Below are 22402 nucleotides of genomic sequence, written 5' to 3'. Positions count from 1 at the left end.
TGAGTCGTCAGACTCAGGACCATGACAATGCGCTTGCGCTTAGTTTTTCAAGGTAGTTAGCAGATGGTCTCTGCCCTATACTGTGTTCCTAGACTATTTAAAAGTAGAATGGGAGGTAGAGCTTTCAGCTTTCTGGCCCCTCTTCTGTGGAACCAGCTTCCAGTTTGTATTCAGTACACTGGAACCCTCTCTACTTTTAAGATTTGGCCTAGAACTTTCTTCTTTGATTAAGTATATAGTTACGGTTGGATCAGATGACCCTGAATCCTCCTTTAGTATTTTGGAGAACTTCCTGCGTTAATTAGCCTCTGTCAGATTTTTGATATACAGTAAAACATCTCTGGCTACATGAATGTGTTGAAGCAGTGAGTGTCAAAAATTTGCTGTACTGGCATTACTCCACAATGTCACCTGTGCAAGTTAAAGTAGTTACTAATCTTTGTCATTTTGGAAACTGCTGTAGAGCTTTTATATAGAACTTAAACCCTCTCATACTGGTTTAAGGATTATGGTGCCATCCTGGTGTCATCTTCCTGGCACTGGCACTGATTTTTTAGAAAAAAAGACAGAAGGACAGCCATGCAACAGATATGAAAAAGAAAAAGTACCTAGAAAAAGTAAAATAAGTTTTTTTTTTAGGTGATCTAGCGGTAGCTGTGTATTGATGACTGTCTGCAGCTTTGGTTGGTTGTCGGTGGGTTGGATATGTAGAGGTCTGTGACCTAAATCCTACTGTGGAGGCTTCTCTTTCTGTGTCCTCAACTATTTATCAGTTTTTTATCATTTATTTGCCCTATATGTATTGTCCTCTTCAGTAGTAAAAACTGCTTTTAAAAATATTCTTTCTTAAATATACCTCTAAAAATACCCCTAAAATATATTTTAGGTGTTCCAACCAGCAATGAAGAATTTTTGGTCCTTTGCTAACCTTAACATCTGTAGAACATTAGAAGTGATCAAGAAACATGACCACCATTATCAGTCCAGTACCCTTAAACCCCTGTAGAGGAGGAGATCTATTAGAATTAGAAATTTTCATATGCTCAATTTGACTATATATATATTTCCAAATCATAATTATTGCACGTGGGTGTATGAATTTTCCAGCTGCGGACATGGCCTCAGATTTGGAGGTACTGATTCTCTTTCATACTCAGCTGCGAACCGCTACAGTGCGAGCTGGAGGCCGTCACCCGATGAAGCCAACAGAACCATATAATTTGCAAAAAGCAGAGATGAGATTCTGAGCCCACCCGAGTGGAAGCCTTTCGCCACTCGGCTACGCCTAGAAATTCTGTCCATAAAAATTACGAACAGAATCGCTGACAAAGGGCAGCCCTGGCAGAGCCCATCTCCCACTGGGAACAAGTCCGACTTGTTGCTGGCTGTGCAGACCAAGCTCTTGCAACGGTTGTATAAGGATTGAATGGCCTGTAGCAATGGGCCAAACACCCCACACGCCCAAAGCACTTCCCGCAGGACACTTCGAGGGACACGGTTGAATACCTTCTCCAAGTCGAAAACACATGTAGACTGGTTGGGCAAACTCCCAGGTACCCTCGAGAGGATAAAGAGCTGGTCCAGTGTTCCACAACCGTGACGGAAACCGTATTGTTACTCCTGTATCTGAGGGTCTACTAACAGACGGACTCTCCTTTCAAGGACCCTGGCATAGACTTTCCCAGGGAGGCTGAGCCATAAATTAAACTTAAATTATCACACATGTAATTTGTCATTTTGAAAAATTTGAAGCACATACAATTTTGTAAAATTATGGACTGAATATGGTGAACTGTGGTTTTTGGGGACTATTGATGGAAGAAAAAGAAGACCTGTTCAAGAGACAGCCTTCAGCATGGCACAGAAACATGCAATATTTGAGGCTATGGTGATCTTGTTCCTTACTGTTTGAGTACTGTATGTGTAAGTGGTTTACTGGCAATCTGGTGGATGATAAAAAATTAAGACCTACTTATTTTAAGACTGCACAAGCTCTCTTGGTAGAGCAGGTCCCAGTTGTTAAGTTCTGATTTTACATTTTCAGGGTCCCTTGTTTTTTTAGATAGTTTGGTTATGCAAAAGCCAGTTGTATTTCTCTCTGTCTGTCCTCTCACAGCTTGTCAGTTTCTGCCTTTCAGCAGGTGTCAGATTGCATGCCTGCTGAACAATCTCTCTTTCTGGTCCTGATTGTAGTTTTGTGCTAAACAGGGTGTGGAGCAGTGCGTCACATCCTTGGAATAGTCAAATTGCGATTTTGATGCGTAGTGATGATTGATGAGTCACACCTCTCTGGTCAACAATTCACATTGACGTGCGTGAAACGAGTCTTGTTAGAAATTTGGTTGGACCATTCTTTTTACTTGCAGAACTGGCTGCTCACGGAGATCTGACTGGGTGTCATGTTTCATTCACAAGTGGAGCTTAGTGGGTTAAAAGGATACAGTTGTGTTGCTTTGTCTTTCAAGCTTTGGAAGAACAATCATCCCTTTCATAATTACTCCTCCTCTGATGATAAAATTGCTCTGTTTTTGATATCTGGAAAATTAAAAATAGGATATATCCTTTTGTCACAGCATTCTTTTCCAGAATAATCAGATCAGACCATAACAGTCTCTGTCTCCTGGGGCGAAATATTGCTAGGCTGCCTTTGCTTTTCTTACAGTTGTAATGATTAATTTTAACAAGTAATTATTTTCCAACATTTTCTACAATAGTTCTGTGCTGCAGTGAACAGTTTTGGAAAACTGAACGTTAGGGTTTTGAAAGAGTTCAAGAGCGTGGACTATGAAACTTGGCTGGTTGTTTGTTCAGTGGATTTAAACCATTACAAGTATTATGCAAATGATCTGTGTGTTTTGCACTTGTACTTCAGATCTCTTTAATTCGAGGGGAGAAATCTTTAAAGTGATTAAAGGGGCGATCAGACAAAAACTGACACAGTGTCTTTGGGTGGTTAGTTTAAGAATGTTGTCTTTGGAATGGGTATAATAGGCATTCTGTTATTTTTAGCTCATCTGGCCAAATACCAATGAGCTTATGCTATAGACACACTTTCATTCTTTTACCTGTCGTCTCTCTGTCGGTTAATCCACTATTCAAACGCATTGCTACTCCTCCTTAAACATTGGTTATCATTTTGGGAAACTTGCACACAGTGACCAACTAATGGGTTGTACTCCAATCTACTTTTAACATTTAACTTTTTAATCAAATATTAATTATTGCATTTTTAGAATGTGAGGGTCTTTTGTCAAAGCAAAGTTGTTTGTCAATGCCAGAGTAACTGCTGTATTGAGGCTATACTTGCCATATATTGATGCATGGTTAATTTTGTTGTGACGGGCCTTTTTCTTTAAATCCAAACCACATAGAATAAACACTCACTGGAGAGTACAGAGTTCTCAAATGGGACATGAACCATTGTCCACTGTCCAGAAATATTATTTTTTGTAATTTGTTTGAACATTGTGTAGCTCTCTAAACACAACTTTTCACAATTCAGTAAAATGTCAGTGAAGAAGAGCCTTCTCCTTATTGAAACAACAGCTTGGTTACCATACAGATGTCTGGTAGGCCTTTGATCAATGGAAAATCACTGAGTGGGTAAATACAAAAAGTCTTTGTTCAAACCAAATTTAGATGGTCATCCAATTTTGGTGAACCTATGTAAATTGTAGCCTCAGTTTCCTGTTCTTAGCTGACAGGAGTGAAACCAGTGTGGCTCCCTAATTGTATAGTCCATCTGCTTCAAGTGCTGTTTGTCATTCCGAGATACTCTTCCACATACCTCAGTTGTAACAAATGGTTATTTGAGTTACTGTTCCCAGCTTATCAGTTTGAAGTAGTCTGGCTGTTCTCTGATCTCTGGCATAAACTGCTGCTCAGGGGATTGTCACGGTCCTGGGTCATTTGGACCCAGCATTTTCAGTTTTTACATTCCTTTGTATTATGGTTTTTATTCTGATCCTTTTGTTATGCTTTGTTTATTAGTATTATTCTATGTTCTTTGTGAGGGGTTAGTTCTTGGGTTGTGTCTTGTGTCTAGTATAGGTTCACTTCAGTGTCAAGTCTGTGTCTGTTTCTTGTTTCCTGTTTTATTGTGAAAGGCTGTGCCTCATGTCAGTGTGTCTAGCTTTGCTCCCCGTGTCTCATTAGCCCAAACCCTCTCAGTTGTGTCTCCCTCCTGTTTCTCATTCCTTGATGACTCCCTCAGTGTATCTAAGCCCAGTGTGTCCTTGTGTCAGTGTCGCGTCGTTAATGTCTACTCACCCTCAGTCTATGCTCTGTGTTTTGGTCCCTGATCATCTGCCTGTTAGTTTATACTTTCCCAGTATAGTTTGTCCCCTGTTCAATCTGCAACCTGCAAAAGCTGTTTACTTTGAGTTCAACTTCGCCTAACTGAATCCTGCTTTTTGGGTCCTTCCTCCCTGCCTGCCGGTACACAGCTATGACAGAACAACGCGACCATTACCTGGACCCAGCGGATTCATCCCGGGAGTGTGATCTGTCCCGCATCCACAGCCTGGTCAAGTGGATTTCCCACACTAAGGACGCTAAGGCAATGGCAGTTGGGATTAACGCTATCGAAGCGATCCTGGAGGGAAATCCTCATCTGCGTCCACTAAAGGGATTTATGGGCTTGACGGACCAGCTGCACGAAGCCCAGGAGGTGCTACAAGCTTTTGCCCGCTCCCGGTATTCTGTCCCAAAGCCCCCACAGCAGCAGCAGCGGTGCACGGAGCTTTCCACTACACACCGGCGACTGCCATTTGAGAGGGGAATCTCAATACGGCTGCCACGGAATTCCTCCTCGTGCCATTCTGAGCCTAGCTCACCGGCCTCCTTCCTGGCAGCAATATGGTCAGAGGAGGAGGAGCAAGCCTTCATCGCTCCACCATCACCAGTTTCCTCCGTCACCTCTGTTCCCTCATCAGGGAGGAAACGTCGTTCACCCCGCTGGCACCCCCTAACTCAGCCAGATTCTGGGACTTCTGAGCAGCCGGCTGGGGTGAGTGACAAAAACGCGTCCTCTATCCCATCCGAGGGGGGCGGTTTCATCTTAGGAGACACAAATAACTCTGTTCATGCTCTTGTAGAGTCTAGAACTAAAACAAATAAACTGACGAGTAACTCAGTGACTAAAAATTCAATTAAAAAACTGTGCTTGTTGCTGCCAAGCTTGCATTTCCAGAGACTACTGAGCTAGTGCAGCCCATTCCTCTCTCCGCTGGCAGCTTAGCTGAGCCGCCTCTGCCTCCTGTTTCTGCTTGGAGCCCAGGCAAACTCAGCCAGCCTGCAAAATACTGTTGTTTATCTGTTCACTCAGAACAGAAGCTTCTGAGACAGGCTGTTTCCTCTAAGCTCTTCCAGCCACCATGCTTCAGAGACTCAGGAGGACCTACGCCATCCCTATCTTCACTTAGACCTCAACCACCACCAGCCACTCAGCCATTCCCCACCACTATGCAGGGAGAAAATCTCATTCCTACCCAGGGTGTTTTCCATAACATAGCTGTCTTAGGGGCAGTTAGCCACTCCAGGGCCTCACCAGAGGCTAGGTCTCAGTCCCCAGCAGACTCTGGACCCCTGGAGATTGAGCAGCTCCCTAAGAACTGCTCCGTGCCAGCGCTGCCTGGGCAGAGCCAGTGCCCAGTGCAGCTTCAGTTACAGGTGTCCCTGCCAGAGGTGTTTGCGCCTGCTGGTTCTGTGTTGTCCCTGCCAGAGGCCCCCGTGCCTGCTGGTTCTGCTCTGTGTTTGCCAGAGGCCCGTGCGCCTGCTGGTTCTGTGTTGTCCCTGCCAGAGGCCCCCGTGCCTGCTGGTTCAGCCCTGTGTGTGCCAGGGACCCTGGTGCCCGCTGGTTCTGTGACTGTTTTCGCTGGGGGGCCCGAGGAGCCCGTCCAGCAACCTTCCTCGTCAGCTGGGGGGCCCGAGGAGCCCGTCCAGCCACCAGCTGCTCCACCACCTGCAACATCCACGCCTGCAGCAGCAGTTTCATCCACGCCTGCAGCAGCAGTTTCATCCACGCCTGCAGCAGCAGTTTCATCCACGCCTGCAGCAGCAGTTTCATCAGCTTCAGCGTCGCCTGGTCCAGCCTCCACATCAGCTTCTGCCTCGTCTGGCCCAGCCTCCGCATCAGCCTCGCCTGGCCCAGCCTCCGCATCAGCCTCACCTGCATCAGCTTCAGCTTTGCCTGGTGCAGCCTCTGCTTCAGCTTCTGTCTCTACCTCATCTGGCCCAGCCTCTGCCTCGCCTGGTGCTGCGGGGGCCACGCTGTCCTCAGGTCCCCAACTGCCACCTCAGTGTCGCCGGCCACTTTCCAGGCCTTTGGTCGGACGTCATCAGCGTAGAGGGCGGCACCCTGAACGAGGCCGTCGCTGCCACAGCCTTTGGCGTGGCCGGTCTCTGGACCTGCGCTGCCACCGCCGCCACTGCCTTCCACGTGGCCGGCCTCCGGACCTGTTCTGTCACCTTCGCCACTGCCTTCTGCATGGCCACTCCCCGGATTTGATCCACCGGTGCCTCTACCGTTGCCGTCCGCGCGGTCGGCCCCCAGAATTGTTTCATCGTCGCCGCCGGTGCCGTCCGCATGGTCCGCCCCCTGAACTTTCTTGTGGATTCGTGATGGATCTGGTTCTGTGTTGAACTGTTTTCTTGTTTATGAAATGCTCTGGACTCATGCTCCTTGTTTTCTTCCCTCACGCTCAATTTGAACTTAAGCAGGTCTTCTTCATTATGTCCACATGCACCGAGCTGCTGCAATGGGATGATTAGATAGTTGTGTTAACTACCAGTTGAAGAGGCATACCTAATAAAGTGGCTGGTGAGTGTCTATTTTTCCAACAGAATTCTCTTAACAGTTTTTGTTTAACTTTGTGTACATCATACCAATCATTTTTCCATCTTTGCATTTTTTGCTCTGTAATACAACAACATTGACAATACTTTTTACCAGGCAGTAGACTTAAAGTTCAAAGGGTATAATAGGAAGTATAACAGAAATGATTGCTTGGCTGTTAGTTCTCTAGCTGTTTGTGTCTGCAAAAGGGTATAATCAAGGGTTTAGTGGGGAGGTTCCTCTGCTTAACACTAAACAGTGGGAAAAACATTAAGAGCACAGTGAAACTCAATCAGCAGCATTGTTGTATGGAGCGTAGTGTCACATTCACTCTGTACAGAAGTGAGTGTAGCTCTTTCTTGAATTCTCTGGCATTCAAGTACCCCAAAAGTATACAAACCTGTCAATTATCGTTTTCTACACTTATGTTAATGTTATTAAATTGTTAGTATGTCAGAAGGTTCACAGAATAATGCTAATGCACACAGTTTCTGTTTGTTATCAAGCCTTTTTTAAGCCATGCAACAAAATGTATTGAAACAACCTTCTTACCAGAAGATTTATATTGAGTTGTCCACAAGTTTGATCAGATCTTATGTATTTATTTTTTGTGGTTATCTGAATAATAGTGCAGTCATATGGTCTAACGTAGGTAGATGTTAGACTGTAGACTGTAAGTAGTAGGATGTAAGTTACATTTATTTCTCAGCAGGACAAGCCTCACATCACTTGTCTACTAAATGTTGCACCATAAATTTGTCTTGCTTAAAATATTTGAGAGTTTCCCAGCAGAACAAAGGGGTCTTTGTGCCTTCCAACCCACCACCTCGCTTGGTTTAGCAAACGGTGCACTTCATTAACTAGCACGCTGCATGAAGTTGAATTGAGACAGGAAGGGAGGAGAGAGCTTGGCTTAGCTGCAAAATGTTTTTGGTTTTGGAGCAATAATGAGCATGATCTTTTTGGTCTTTTCATGTCGATGTAAAGTTTTGGATTGGATTGTTTCGACTGGTTGAATTTATCCTCAGAAAAATATTACACAGTTAGGTTTGCTTCGTTTGAAATCCACTGTGACATTTTAGCTCATTTGTAAATCAGATTAAAAATATTCTCTATTGTAAAGTTTATATAGCTAGAGTGAAACATCTTACAGCTGTTCGTGCTCTCTGTGCTATGATAGCAGCTGGTGTGCTTCTGTTGCTGTGTGGTATAAACGGTATACAGTACAGCCTCTGTCAATTCAAAGGTTTTACAGATCATGACATTATTAAAATTAGGTACCTATAACCTCAGATGAACAACTGAACGTGGCAGATTACATGGTGTAATTTTGTGTTTAACAAAAATTCTTCCCTGGTAAGTCTGCTGCCCCAGTGACCTGCCCCAGATAAGTGGAAGGAAATGGATAGATGGACAGAAATTAAGACAAAATGCAGAAGTAGAACACCCTTACTGCTTCCACAGGAATTAAGAAAATAAAAGCAACCATGTTCTGTTAATCAAATGCACTTGATTAACTGAATCTCCGCATGAGCGCCTATATAAAAGCAGAAGTTTTAGCAGTTTGCAGTTTTGGAGAATTCAGGTGTGTGCTAATACGATTGGAAGCAGGAAAGACAGACATGATGCAGCTGTTGTTGTGCATCATTCTTGGAAGCATTATAAAGCCATTCCCAAACAACAGGAAGTCCATCATTCTGCACTGAGAAAGATCATTCACACATCAAAAACACTCAAGACAATTACCAATCTTCTCAAAAGTAGTCATCCCAGAAAAGTCACCCGAGTGCTGGACTGTGCAAAGCTCATGAAACGGCAATAATTGGTGGTATTTGTCATGTGTAATATATGTTTTGTTGTTCATCACAGGTTCTGTTTATTTTGGTAAGAACTAGAGCCGGTTTTATTATGTCCTAATGTTACAGAGGGTGAATTTACTTACCATTACCGTACAAAGGAACTGAATTAATTGACTGTACATATAGGATCCAACTTTGCCAGTTTGGATTGGATCGATATCCGATTCAGTTATTAGTTTAGAACTTCCCTTACTTCCCCTGGAGTAGTAGAGCAGGGCGATATGGCCAAAAATATTTATCACGATATATATTTGAAAATTTGCGATAACGATAGAACTGACGATATAATTGATGCGAGACAAAATACAACTCCACAACATTACTAGCGCAAAAAGACAACCTTCCATTTATTTTCACTTAAACAAGAAGCTGGTTTTTATGTACATTAAAGCTTTATAAAAATGTAACTGTGCAAATGCAAATTCCTTGCTGAAAGTTTAACCAAAAGGCATTTCCAGTAGAAATGGGCTGACATATCCTGAGCATAACCATGTATAATATCCACTGAAGTTAAAAAGAGGTGCTTTGCAACATTAAACTGCAGTGTGCAGTACGTGTTTTTCGGACCATAAGGTGCACGGGATTATAAGGCACATTAAGCGAAACAAAGCAGTCACATAAATCAAACTTTATTAAACTCATTCTTCTTGCTTCCTCCACTTCTGTACCATTGATTCATTAATGTTGAATTCTCTGGCAGCTGCTCTATTCCCATGTTGTTGCAGTATATTAATGACTAACCTCGTATTGTGGATGGATTATCTCAGTTGTTCTCCTGACTGAAGTTTGGTCCGTTTACAGCATCCTGCCATGCGATTGCATTTGTCTCCAACTATCAGGAACCTTCACGTTAACTTTTATAAGTGGAAAAGTGTTAGTGTTCATCCTCCAGCTTCACCGTTTATGTTATGCTAACATAGCTGTGTCGCTAGCGATTACGTCGCACATCATTATATACCAGCTAGCCCAACTTCAGTAACCCTACAAACGTCACTGCTGTTTAGTTTCCTGTCTTCATTTATGTTGGAAGTGATAGCAGAGCTGTACGTTTGATTTTTTTCAGAAATCTCTCAGTCAGAACATGCTATATCATGCTTAGGTAACTAGCGAAACTAGCGAGCTAACTTCCGCTAGCTTCCTGCTAACTTCTAACTCTGTTAAATGTAATAAATTTTGTTTTAATGGATGCCTGGAAGTTAAACTTCATAGTTACACCTGGTAAAGCAGCAATGCTGATCGTTTTATTAAAGATGAAAGAATTTAGACAGTTTTTAACGCTCAGTGATGCTGCAGTGTTCGTTTGACTTGAAGTATACGGAGTTTAGGACCCAGATTACTCCCAGATTTAAGAGCATCTTAGTCCGACAAATACGACAATAACGACGGCCGCTTCCATGTTCTGCAAAAAAATGTGCTTTCCCGTGTATCTGACGGACAAACCCCAAACCAGTTCCACATCACTGAAGTTGCACCATTTTTACAAACCAATTCTGGTTCATCTGTTTCACTCAACAATCGGCCATGTGCGTATGAAAACAAAGGCACTGCGCATGCGCGTTTTACTCATATTCTATCGCGATATTTCATTTTCCTATCGTTGCCTAACATTATACCGGTATTACCGTGAACGGTATAATATGGCCCAGCCCTATGGAGTAGGACATAAAGTTTCTTATTTATATACTGTTAGTTTAATTGTAAACACTTTCTGAGCTAATGCTGGAAGGGGCATACTGTCACAGCTAGCTAATCCACATGAGATAACGAGTACATGTTAACTAACAACATTGACAGTGTTTATAATGAAGAGAAATGTTTATAGCCTAAATGCTATAAGATTAATAAAACTATATGTTCTTGCTAAGAAATAAAATGCTTGCATCAGAAAGAAACATCAGATAAAGATCAGCTCCATCGTGAAGAAACAATATTTACTAAATAAATAAATACGTTCTCCTAAGAAACCGGTTCTACAGTCTGGCCTTTTGTCTCAGAGACTGTTTCCGGATATGTCCACTACTTATCATGAATGCCAAGTCTGCTTTCTGTTTCTATTCTGGATGGTGAGGTGAAAGTCAAAAATAATCCACTTAGGTGATGATGAAAACCTTCAGGAAATCAATATTTGAAGGAGTAAGCACAGCAGGTTCTGATGTAGATCAAGAAAGTGAAACCTGCAATTTTTAGTCCATGCTGGTTCTTTTCCTTAAGTGTCGAGTTCCTACACTCAGCTCTACACAGGCCGCAGGTTGCATAACATGGCACTAAGGTTCTACAGCTTTAAACCTGTGTGACATAAACAGTCTGTGTTTAGATAATGCTTGGGCAACCTGGGTAAATCTGCTGGTTGGCTGTCAGAGATGATCTCGCCTGTGTACGTTGAATTCAATACGGTGGGGTTTATGGACGGAGGGAGTGCAGGTAGAATGAAAAACAGGAACTTCTCTTTTTGCATGCAGCAGTGAACTCCAGACTGTCGGCTGCTGTGTTTGTTTTATTATTGAGAGAACCATTCTCTTATCACGCATTCTCTTGACTGTGCATAACAGGGTTGGGTCAGGTTTGGTTTTGAACTGTTTGAACAATATTATAATGCAAAACTACTAGAAATGTCTCACTGAGAAATTTATATCTAATTAATATTTTAAGTATTATTTTAAGAACAAGTTGGCAGTTCTTGATGTATTTTTTCTGACATTTCATTTTGTGATGTCAGTTAGGTGAACGTAATAAACTACTCGCTAACTACAGAATATGGAGTGTAATGCAAAAGTTTTGTCTTGCGTCAAAAAATATATGAAACTGAATCTAAACTGTATCTGATGTTTTAGGTTGTATTTGCCTAACAAATAGTGGCAGGTTCTTATTTTTATATTTTGGAGGCATAATTTTTGGGGGGTGGGCAGATGTATTTACTTAAATCATTGCTGAGAATCAGGAACACGTGGATTGTAAGCAGGCAAGCTTTAACCAATCCAGCCGTTTAGGTCAAATTATAGAAACCATTGCAGAGTCGGTGAGAACCCTACAGGTAAAGGGTGCAAAAAACCTCTGCAAAAAATTTAAGTTCCTGTTCCATTTTTTTTTTCTTAAAAAACACTGTTGAAACAAAGTGTTTTGCCAATGTTAGGCATTAGGTACACTGTAAAATCTAATTACCGTAATTCCCAGAACTCAAAATTAAGGAAACTCGTTGCCTCAAAAAAACTAAGTAAAGCTTACTTAAGATGACAATTTGTGGTAACCTGAATATGATTAAAAATAATTAACAACACTTTTTGTAATGATGTTAAAATGAGCCCAACTTTTATTTTCAAACACAACAAAGTATAACAGCCAACATACTGGGCACTGTTCTGCTGAACAACCATCAATTATATTGCCATCAAATCAAATCAAATCAAATCACTTTTATTGTCACATCACATGTGCAGGCACACTGGCACAGCACATGTGAGTGAAATTCTTGTGTGCGAGCCCCACAAGCAACAGAGATGTGCAAACACAACAACACAAACGAGCAAAATACAAGAATGGCCAACCTGAAACTAATAAATATATGTACAATATATAATAGTGTATGCATTTCTGGATGTGTATACTAAATATTTTCCTACGTGTGTGTGTGTGTGTGTGTGTGTGTGTGTGTGTGTGTGTGTGTGTGTGTATGCACATTTTTACAAATTAAATAGTTAAAAAAAAAAAATTAAAAAAAGAAATAAATAATAATAATAATAATAATAATAATAATAATAAAATATATAAAATATACAGAGTTGAATATGTGCAAAACAAGTGGCATTTATATACAGTGTGGAGTGCATAATGTTAAAATCACTGTTATAATCTTACAATGAAAGTCTCAGATGTAATTATTCTGAAAATAAGTTTAGGCCTACCTCAAGTTTGTTTTGTACTTACATTACTTATATGATCAAAATAAAATATATTTATTGTTCTGTCACAAGTGCAGTCTCTAATTTAAACAACACATTTGTTTTGCATTCCAACACATGAGCTGGAATGTTGTATTATTTTAAGGATGGCTTGTTTCCAGTCGAGGCATTACTTCCTGAATGACTATCATGGATCGAGGCGATCCAAATGTAAGTGCAGAAGAAAGTCTTTAACTTCCCTTAAGTACAGTGGCAGTGGATGTGGGTTGGCTTAGCAAAGTCGTACTAAAACATTTGACAGATTTTCGAGCGCCGTGTACCACATAAAATCGTTTCCAGGTCAGTAAACACAACCAGAATTCATACATAAGGCACACAGGATTATAAGGGGCACTGTCGATTTTCAGAAAAATCAAAGGATTGATTTTAAGTGTGCTGTATTTTCCAAACAACACGGTAATAACGACGGCACGCTAGCATGCTCTACCAAAAATAGTGCTTTGTTGTGTATCTGACGGACGAAAGCTAAACCAGCTCCACACCACTGAAGTTGCAGCATTTTTACAAACCAATTCTGGTTCATCCGTTCCATTTAGCGATCTGCTTTCGCTCTTCTCATTCTGCGTCGCCGCCATGTGCGTATGTAAACATAGGCACTGCGCATGCGTGTTTTACCCATATTCTATCGCGATATTTCATTTTCCTATTGTTGCCCAAAATTACACCGGTATTACCGTGAATGGTATGATAGAGATTGACAGACCACATGACTTTCGCGCATTGCATGCCGGGAACTCGTGGCAAAACAATCCAAGTACCGCATCAAATGCAAGCATTTGCAGCACCGCAAAACGTTCATTCTCCGGTTCCAATACCTTCTTGGTTTTTCTTTGCCCCCCAAAAAAGGTATGTACAAAACGAAGGAGAACAATGCCGGACCGTACAAAGACAGACTCGATGAAAAGGCAAAGAAAAGATACGAGGAAAAAAAATCAAAGGAGTGAAAGGGTCAGACCCTTACGAGCACACAGAGGGACAAAATACGTTAGCGTGCTGCCCAACTTTCAGCACGCTCATATTTATAATTATACGGTTCTTAGAGTGAGTGCATACACTCATGAAGTTTAGTAACTTCAGGTCACTGCAACAAGCCCAGGTACAGTTTACCGACGGATGGGTACAGGACCTTGAAATGCTCCGTGTAGAACGAAAGACCATCATACAAACAAAGGTAAGTTTACCAGTCTTACAAATCGTCTTCATAAATACTAGGGGTGCAACGATACACAAAATTCACGGTTCGGTTCGGTTCGATACTTTGGTGTCACGGTTCGATATTTTTTCGATACAAAAAAAATGTTCATGCCTTTTTAATTTGTCATTTATTAAAATTATAAATATATATTTTAACTCAAAAGTACAGTTTTTAAATTTAACCCTCACCCTTGTGCGTGTTTTTTATTTTGACAGCGAATGCGCACCTGCGGACCACTTATGTGCAGCCCTGGTTATTTAGCTCATCATATTGCAGCCACAGAAATTCTTTTGTCCATGAAACCATAAAGCTGCACTTTCTTTTTGCCTTATAGTCTGATTTGTCATAACATATATATCTGTCTGTGAAGGTTCTCAGTCATCCAGGTCATCGTAGTCAAATATATATCCTGCTGCTTTTACACACGCACTCACATAAGCTCACCGATTCTCTGCGCGATCAACCTCTCACATGTTTAAGCTGCGGGAGATTTCACTTGTCATGTTTGCATAGTAAGCTAACAATTAATAAGACGATGTCAGAGGAATTGGTGCGCAAATTATCATCACTCACAGATCAGTGCTGTCGCTCTCTATACACAGTTCGCGCGATTGCAAAGTGAAAGCAAAAAAACAAGCGCAAATTCAAACGCGATTTCAATATGTCACATATTGACAGTGGCTCACCGATGCCAATGACATAATTACCCAGCTACATTTCCGAAAGAATGCAAAAGCATTGACATATATTTTTCCTTCCTACAATAGCCCGACGGGCAGGGCAGAGATAGATTTTGGTAGCCCGACTGAAAAAATCGCTAGCCCCGGGACGTTGGGCTAGCGATATTGCGAGCCCTGTATCTGATTGAGGAATCACTCATCTTTGGAAAAGAGAGTTTATTACAGAGAAATGTCTCTTTCCAAAATAAAAGCTATACTATCCGCTTCTTCTGGGCTATATTCTCAGCAGCATATTAAACATATAAGGAGAATCATGTGCAATAATCCTTTCTGTCATCGTTGTATTTTTACTCAGTTGTATATAGTATTTGTATTTGTATTCTATTTTTATCTTATTGTATATTTATTTTATTTTATTCTACTGTATATAGTATTTTATTCTATTCTGTACAGTTGTGTACTGTATTTATTCTTATTGTATTCTAATTTTTGCCTCATAACTTTTGCACTGTCCACTTCCTGCTGTGACAAAACAAATTTCCCACGTGTGGGACTAATAAAGGTTATCTTATCTTATCTTATCTTAACAGCTGTCTAAATGACTCGGCTAAAGTTAGTAGCATGCTTGCTTGTTTTTTTTCTGCTTCCACTTGTCTTTGTACTAGGATGATGTCGGTGTAAATGTGCAGTCATATTCGTTGTGTTCCCACTAGTGCTTTCAGGTTAATCTCGTTGAAATGACCTTAACGCCACAACACGGCAAATCTCCGTTAACGAGCTACCGCCGATCGCCCCGTGCATGGGGCTAGATGGCCAACACGTTAACGAGCTAACTGCGCTAACACACTAGTTCCCACCCATGTAATTGAGCATTGCATGGCACATCCAACATACTGTTTTACTTTAGTCCATGACGCGCTTACCTTCAGGGTCATACGTCACATGAAAACCAAAATAATTCCAAACACCAGATCTGAATGAGGGTGGGGGAGGTCCATGTTGCAAGGAGAGCTTAACTTCTGTCTCGCTAGCTTGCCCTGCGCTCTTCAAGTTTTTCACCTTAAAGGATCACATGTGAAGGCTATAGAATCATTAGCTCACGCTGGGCGCCGAACTAGCCTATTCTATTAACAATGGGTATTACAGGGCACTGGTTTAGCTCAGTGGGATGACCAGGTGACCATATGCCGCATTGGTTTATGGTCGGCTGGCCTGGGTTTGAATCGACTCGCGGCCTTTTGCTGCATGTCTTCCCCCTGGTTTCCTGTCAGTCTCTACTGTCCCTATCAAATAAAGCTGAAAAGGCCAAGTTAAAAAAACAAAAACAAAGGGTGTTAAATCTACTGGGTAAATGAAGTTCTGATTATGGTATGGTATGTCACCTCTCTGTGACATTACTAAGGGCTCTCTGTGGAAAGCCTTCTTGTCACAGGTGACAAAGAAAGCCAAAAACATGATAGATCTGGGCAGTGTGGTACAGCATCATTGGTTGGCCGAGTCTGTTGGCACTTTAAGTATGGTCAGGAAGCTGTGCGTAAACTTTAGGAACCCCCAAATGAATCCAGCACAGGATACACTTCTGATATTAAATTTTATTTGTTGAGTCAAATGTGTTATGTTTTCTCTTGTTGACAGATAATAGCATCTCAGCAAATAAGATGATTTGTGTTCACTTAGCCAGATTGTCTTTTAATTATAATCTGTTCTCATAGTCATTATCTTAGGAACTGGAGAAATGGGGAGGTGTAAACAGCTCTGACAGTCTTTTTATATTAGGATGTTATGACTGAGTTTCTTTGTAGTCTATTACCAAATACTTACAAAGTAAGTAGCCAGTGAACAGTTGTTGGTGGATGAGCAAAACATGGCAAAAACTGAATAAGTAACGGCCAAGTATGGTTCTGTTAAAATATGAAATAATTTCTTTTTTTGTTCCAATTTTTATCAAAGTGCGCCAAAATCTGTCATGGCTTATTTATTTTCACCCACCTGCTGTTTCACATCTGTTCCCTTCATTATGTTTGACCTTCATGAATTGAAACATTGTTCCTGGATTTTATTATTTCCATAAAACGAGCTGTTTCCCCTGTTGGGTCACAATGGCTTTTGTTTAGCTAAATGTCCTGCCCTCATAAACATTCCCTTCTGGCATAGCAGCACTTGTGGGCACACAGACGCCAGATAATATAACTGAAGGATGTTATTTTGTTTTCGTTAGCCTTCCTTCATGTTTAGATAAGTGTGCAATCGTTCACGCAGTAATAATGATCTACTCCAAGAACATTCCACAGTAATAAAGTGGCTGAAGGGTAGAAATATAATATTATGGGCTTTTATAATCTCTGACTGCCTTATCGATGAGACGGGCTTGTGTGTTTTCTGGCCCACGTCGGCCAGTCCTGGCAATCGCTGTGCAAACAGGAACATACTTTAGTTGTATTTGTACAGGGTGTTGGTAGCTGATGGTTGCTAGGGGCAAAATGAGTGCTGGTGTCCTGCTGTCCTCGAAAGGGGTGGCTTTTCTTTCATGATTAAGATTCATCTAAAGAAATAAAACCTGGTAAAGCACAGAGCATACATGCACAGGGACAGCTGTTGTTGTGGTAAGGAAATATTCTTCTGATGTGATGCATCATTAGTTATAGGTGCAGCTGCATCCTACTCTCTAGTCAGTAGTATTTATACTGTAAGAACACCAAATGGCTGCTGCTCTGCTGCCGTCTGGCTCAGCCTGTAGCCGCCACTTTTGTTCTTTGTGGAGGGAGAAGGCCCGGCCCATCACCCCCCGTAGACAGAGTTGCAGTGTTTGTCTCTAACCAGTGGCAGGCACGAAGCAGCCTGAAGTGGATCTATTGCCTACCAGCCACACAAGAAAAGTTGTTATTCAGTCCTCACAAGCAGCAAGATCCAGGGCACAACTGCTTTTCTTGTGGCCTTTTGTTGCTCGCCAAACCTTCTGTCAGTGTTATGCACTTTGAGATGCTAATGTGAAGTCTGAGATGTAGCCAAAACAGACCATCGAGGTCAGGTGAAATCTATCAGATTAATTCTAGTTTAGTCTTTCGAAAGAATGTGTCAGTCAGTATTAGTCATAATAATGTTTAGCAGTAGGAATTCAAACATTCCAGCTCCCTACCAAGTACAAATACCAGTCACCAGTCACCCGTAACAAGCACTTCTTGGTGCTGTGTAGCTGCACAGTACCAGTTCCACATTCAAACCAGAAACCTTCTTACTGTGAGGCAGCAGTACCACTCATGCCACCATCATGCAAACACATTTTTAGGTAAAATGTGAAACTAAAAGTTGATTTCTTGGAACAGAGCTATGAGTGGTTTACAGAAATGTGATCCCAGATACTGAATAACAGCTGCACTAGAAACAAAGCAATGGTTTCATTCTAACCCACTGCTGACAATGGTAGATGTCCTGTCTTAGACGTCAGATGCAGAATAGATGGAAATTCAAAATGTCATGTGATGCTCAATGACGTGCACCCAGTTGGTTCTCGGGTGAGCTTGTTCGAAGTGGACTAAATCTGGTTTAGCTTCACATATTTAGAAACCACTGAGTGGGTTTTGCTTTTTTTTCTTTGACCTATTTCACTTTGAAGGCCAAACAGTCAGATCTTTGGTTCTGTGTATTCTGTGTGGATAACACTGTACCTACCAGGACTGTACGGTGTTTCTCCAACAACAAACCTTGGATTACCCCAGAAATTAAAACCGTCCTCAAGCAGAAGAGGAGGGCCTTCAAATCCAGAGACAAAGAGGAGTTGAAAAGGGTGCAGAGAGAGCTGAGGGGACTGATAAGGAATGGGAAGGAGAGCTACAGGCAGAAGATGGAGAACCAGCTTCAACAAAACAACGTTGGTGAAGTCTGGAGAGGCCTCAGAACCATCTCGGGCCACAAACAGCAGAACTCTCTGCCTGGGAGGGATGTGAGATGGGCAAATGAACTGAATCATTTCTTCAACAGATTTGACTCAGCCATGAGGCAGTCTGCAACATCGGCTGCAGACTCACCCACCCCCACTGCTGCTGTTCCACCTCAGACACTTCACACCTCCTCTATTCACCCTGCTCACTCCCCCCCACCCCCAACAACAGCATCCAATACACACTCAACACAAGGCTCCAGCCTGTCTCTCTCAACCACCCAGGTTAGGAGGGAACTGAGGAGGATTAATGGCAAGAAGGCAGTGGGTCCAGATGGCATCAGCTCGAGGGTCGTCAGGTCCTGCGCGGACCAACTGTGTGGGGTGATGGAGCACCTCTTCAACCTGAGCCTGAGGTTGGGAAGAGTCCCACAGCTCTGGAAAACCTCCTGTGTTGTACCAGTGCCAAAGACTTCACGCCCCAAGGACCTCAACAGCTACAGGCCGGTGGCTCTGACATCCCACCTGATGAAGACCCTGGAGCGGTTGGTCCTGGCTCAGCTTCGGCGCCTAATAAGCTCATCACTGGACCCACTTCAGTTTGCCTACCAGCCTGGCATTGGAGCGGATGATGCCGTCATTCTACGTAGCACTCATAATTCTTATTCTCATGTATATATCTCATGTATATCTCATGCACATATCTTTCTTTCTACATAGCACTTTAATTCTTATTGTCTGCACTGAAGCACCGCAGCAATTTCCTAATGTTGTAAACCTCAACATCTGGCAATAAACCCATTCTGATTCTGATTCTGATTCTGATTCACCTCCTACATCGTTCCCTCGCTCACCTGGAGACCGCTGGAAGCACTGTGAGAATCATGTTCTTTGATTTCTCCAGTGCCTTCAACACCATTCTTCCCTCGGTTCTAAAGGACAAGCTGGTGAACTCTGGAGTGGACCATCACCTCACTACCTGGATCCTGGACTACCTCACCGACCGACCACAGTATGTGAGGACTCAGGGCTGTGTGTCGGACAGGGTCGTCTGCAGTACGGGGGCCCCACAGGGAACGGTTCTGGCTCCGTTCCTCTTCACCATCTACACTGCAGACTTCTCCCACAATTCCACCCAGTGCTTCCTGCAGAAGTTCTCTGATGACTCTGCAATAGTCGGCCTCATCACTGATGGGGACGACAAGGAGTACAGAGGTCTGACCCAAGACTTTGTGGACTGGTGCCAGCTGAACTACCTCCAGATCAACGCCAATAAAACCAAGGAACTGGTGGTAGACTTCCGCAGGCACAAGCATTCTCCACTGCAACCACTGAACATCCAAGGTATGGACATTGAGGCTGTGGACAGCTACAGGTACCTTGGTGTTCATCTGAACAATAGACTGGACTGGACTCATAACTCAGACGCCCTCTACAGGAAAGGGCAGAGCAGGCTGTACCTGCTGCGGAGACTCAGGTCGTTTGGAGTGGAGGGCCCACTCCTGAAGAAATTCTATGACTCTGTTGTGGCTTCTGCTATCTTTTATGGCGTGGTCTGCTGGGGCGGCAGCATCTCTGCTGGGGACAGGAAGAGACTGAACAGGGTGATCCGAAGGGCCAGCTCTGTTCTAGGATGCCCTCTGGACCCAGTGGAGGTGGTGAGTGACAGGAGAACGGCGGCTAAGCTGTCATCCCTGATGGACAACATCTCCCACCCCATGCAGCAGACTGTGACAGCACTGAGCAGCTCCTTCAGTGGGAGACTGTGGCACCCACGGTGTGGGACGGAGAGATTTCGCAGGTCTTTCCTCCCCACTGCTGTCAGACTCCATAATAAAGACTTTAACTGATCAAGCACACACATCCATACATATGCAATAATACTAAGTGCAATAATCCTTTCTGTCATCGTTGTATTTTTACTCAGTTGTATATAGTATTTGTATTTGTATTCTATTTTTATCTTATTGTATATTTATTTTATTTTATTCTACTGTATATAGTATTTTATTTTATTCTATTCTGTACAGTTGTGTACTGTATTTATTCTTATTGTATTCTAATTTTTGCCTCATAACTTTTGCACTGTCCACTTCCTGCTGTGACAAAACAAATTTCCCACGTGTGGGACTAATAAAGGTTATCTTATCTTATCTTATCTTATCCCTCTTTTTCCCATTTACTTTACACATAATGATCAATTTATGTAGTGAAATGTGGGCAAAAGTTTGTAGTTCAGCTTTTATTCAGATACTCAGTGAGTTTAAAATCAGCAGGTTTTTGCAGCAGAAAGCTGTTCAATGTGGTGACGATTTAGGGCGAGCCCACCATCCCAGCACGTGTGGCCTAAATGGCCTGGTCACAAGATTTTCTGCAATTTAAAGTTTTTTTCCCAGAGGACCTCTGGATTTCTCCCAGGATTATAGACGTGCGTGATTGTGACCTGTGTTAGTGTTTTCCCAGGACTCTGTGTTATTTTGTCAGCAGGTTGCAAAGTGAAGCTCCCTGTGAAAAACTCTTTATTTACACGAGAGATAACCATATTTTGTACATACACCAGTGCATCTCGTGCTGTTTTGTTCCTGTCATGTGAAGCCAAGTAGAGAAATGGTTGTTACTTCATGTTGCCTTTGATAGTGGGTCAATGAAGGGTGGCCATGGTGTTTGGACTGGTAAATTTTACACCGTCAACCACTTCCTTTACTCAGATATTGGCAGTATATTCTTACCTACAGCAGATGAGCAGAACAATGTTTTGTGACCTGTGACACTCAAGAACCAGTTTCCCTTTGTGAATTGTGAAGTTAGACTACCAGGAGATTCAAACCAGGAACCTTCTTGAGGTGACAGTGTCAATCAACATGAATCCATAAATCTTCTTTTACCAACCAGGTTTATTGTGGGGCAAACATGTGACAAATTTTTTGTGTGTACATCCCTGGTTACTCACGAGAACATGTTTGTATCCCTGGGGCTTTACAAACACACTGGGGACATTTTCTTCCTTGCCAAACATTTATAAAAGTATAGCTTGTGCTGTTTGCTAATCTGCATTGTTTACATGTATGTTTACTTGCTAGCGGTGTTTTTCTGGTTCTTTGAGCACTCAAAACGCTTTAAATAACAAGTCTTATTCATACACACATTCACACAGACTTACACGATGAATGAATTGGGAGCAATCAGAGTTTAGCATCTTGGCCAAGGATGCATGGCCTGCAGATTTTAGCAGCATCAAATGGACAGCACACGTCCATTTGATGCTGTGTTTGTTTACAATGTGTCTAAAGTGTAAGCTAAGCCTGAACCTCACTTAAGTGCTGATATGTTGAATGTAAATAGGATAATGTGTATTTTGTGACTTATTTTAGCAAATGTGGCTTCTGTCATGTTTTTTTTTTCCTTTGTGGAGGAAACTTTTGGGGGGTATTTTTTGTGTTTGTACAACTTTTGCTAAATAATTGTTTAAATTAACTAGTTAACAAGTTACCATGAAGCCATTGCTTCATGCTCCAACCTCTCCACGTCTGGGCTGGAGTCTGTCCCAGCTGTCAGTTAACATATCAAAATCATCAGGAGTTAACCTATGGGAGTGGGTTATTAAATAATACAGGGGTTAGCCCATAGTCTCTAATCTGTGTCAGCTATGGACTTTGTGTTTAACCGTGGTCTCGCATAGAGTCAGTGATCACAAAGTCGTACTGGGTCTGCCTCGTTCAGCACGCAGCCTAAGTGGTGGTTTAAAGTGGTGCTTTAGTGCATGGGGGGATTCAAGCCCTAAGCCCAAGCTTACTATCACAATGCCCCATTATAGCATGTGGATTAAGGCTGTTATTAAACACAAACCTCATTTCCCCATATGAGGCAAAACCAAATAGCCTGGATACAATTCCAGTATTGTACCCCTCTCTGCCGTTTTCTGAGATAGAGCTATTCTTGCCTACCTTGAGGGTATAGTGAGAAATATTCTAATTGATCTGATGTGTATTTACTGGGTAGA

The 22402-nt window shown here is 42.3% G+C and overlaps 1 protein-coding gene across 2 annotated transcripts in view; it reads left to right on the top strand.

Moving 5' to 3' along the window:
- Positions 1-22402, top strand: part of cdk19 (cyclin dependent kinase 19) — a 73035-nt gene that overhangs the window by 9813 nt on the left and 40820 nt on the right. The window contains exon 3 of one of the 2 annotated variants that reach the window (XM_026194206.1): positions 4446-5008. The exons of the other annotated variant lie outside the window; for it this stretch is intronic. Within the exon in view, the coding sequence (XP_026049991.1) occupies positions 4448-5008 (561 nt within the window). The 5' untranslated portion in view covers positions 4446-4447. The remainder of the gene's footprint in view (positions 1-4445; positions 5009-22402) is intronic. 2 annotated transcript variants of the gene reach the window in all.

The sequence above is a fragment of the Astatotilapia calliptera genome, chromosome 15 (assembly GCF_900246225.1).
Source record: "Astatotilapia calliptera chromosome 15, fAstCal1.2, whole genome shotgun sequence".
Classification (NCBI taxonomy): Eukaryota; Metazoa; Chordata; class Actinopteri; order Cichliformes; family Cichlidae; genus Astatotilapia; species Astatotilapia calliptera.
Note: the sequence above shows the minus strand (reverse complement) of the source record. Positions and strands in the feature narration are given on the sequence as shown.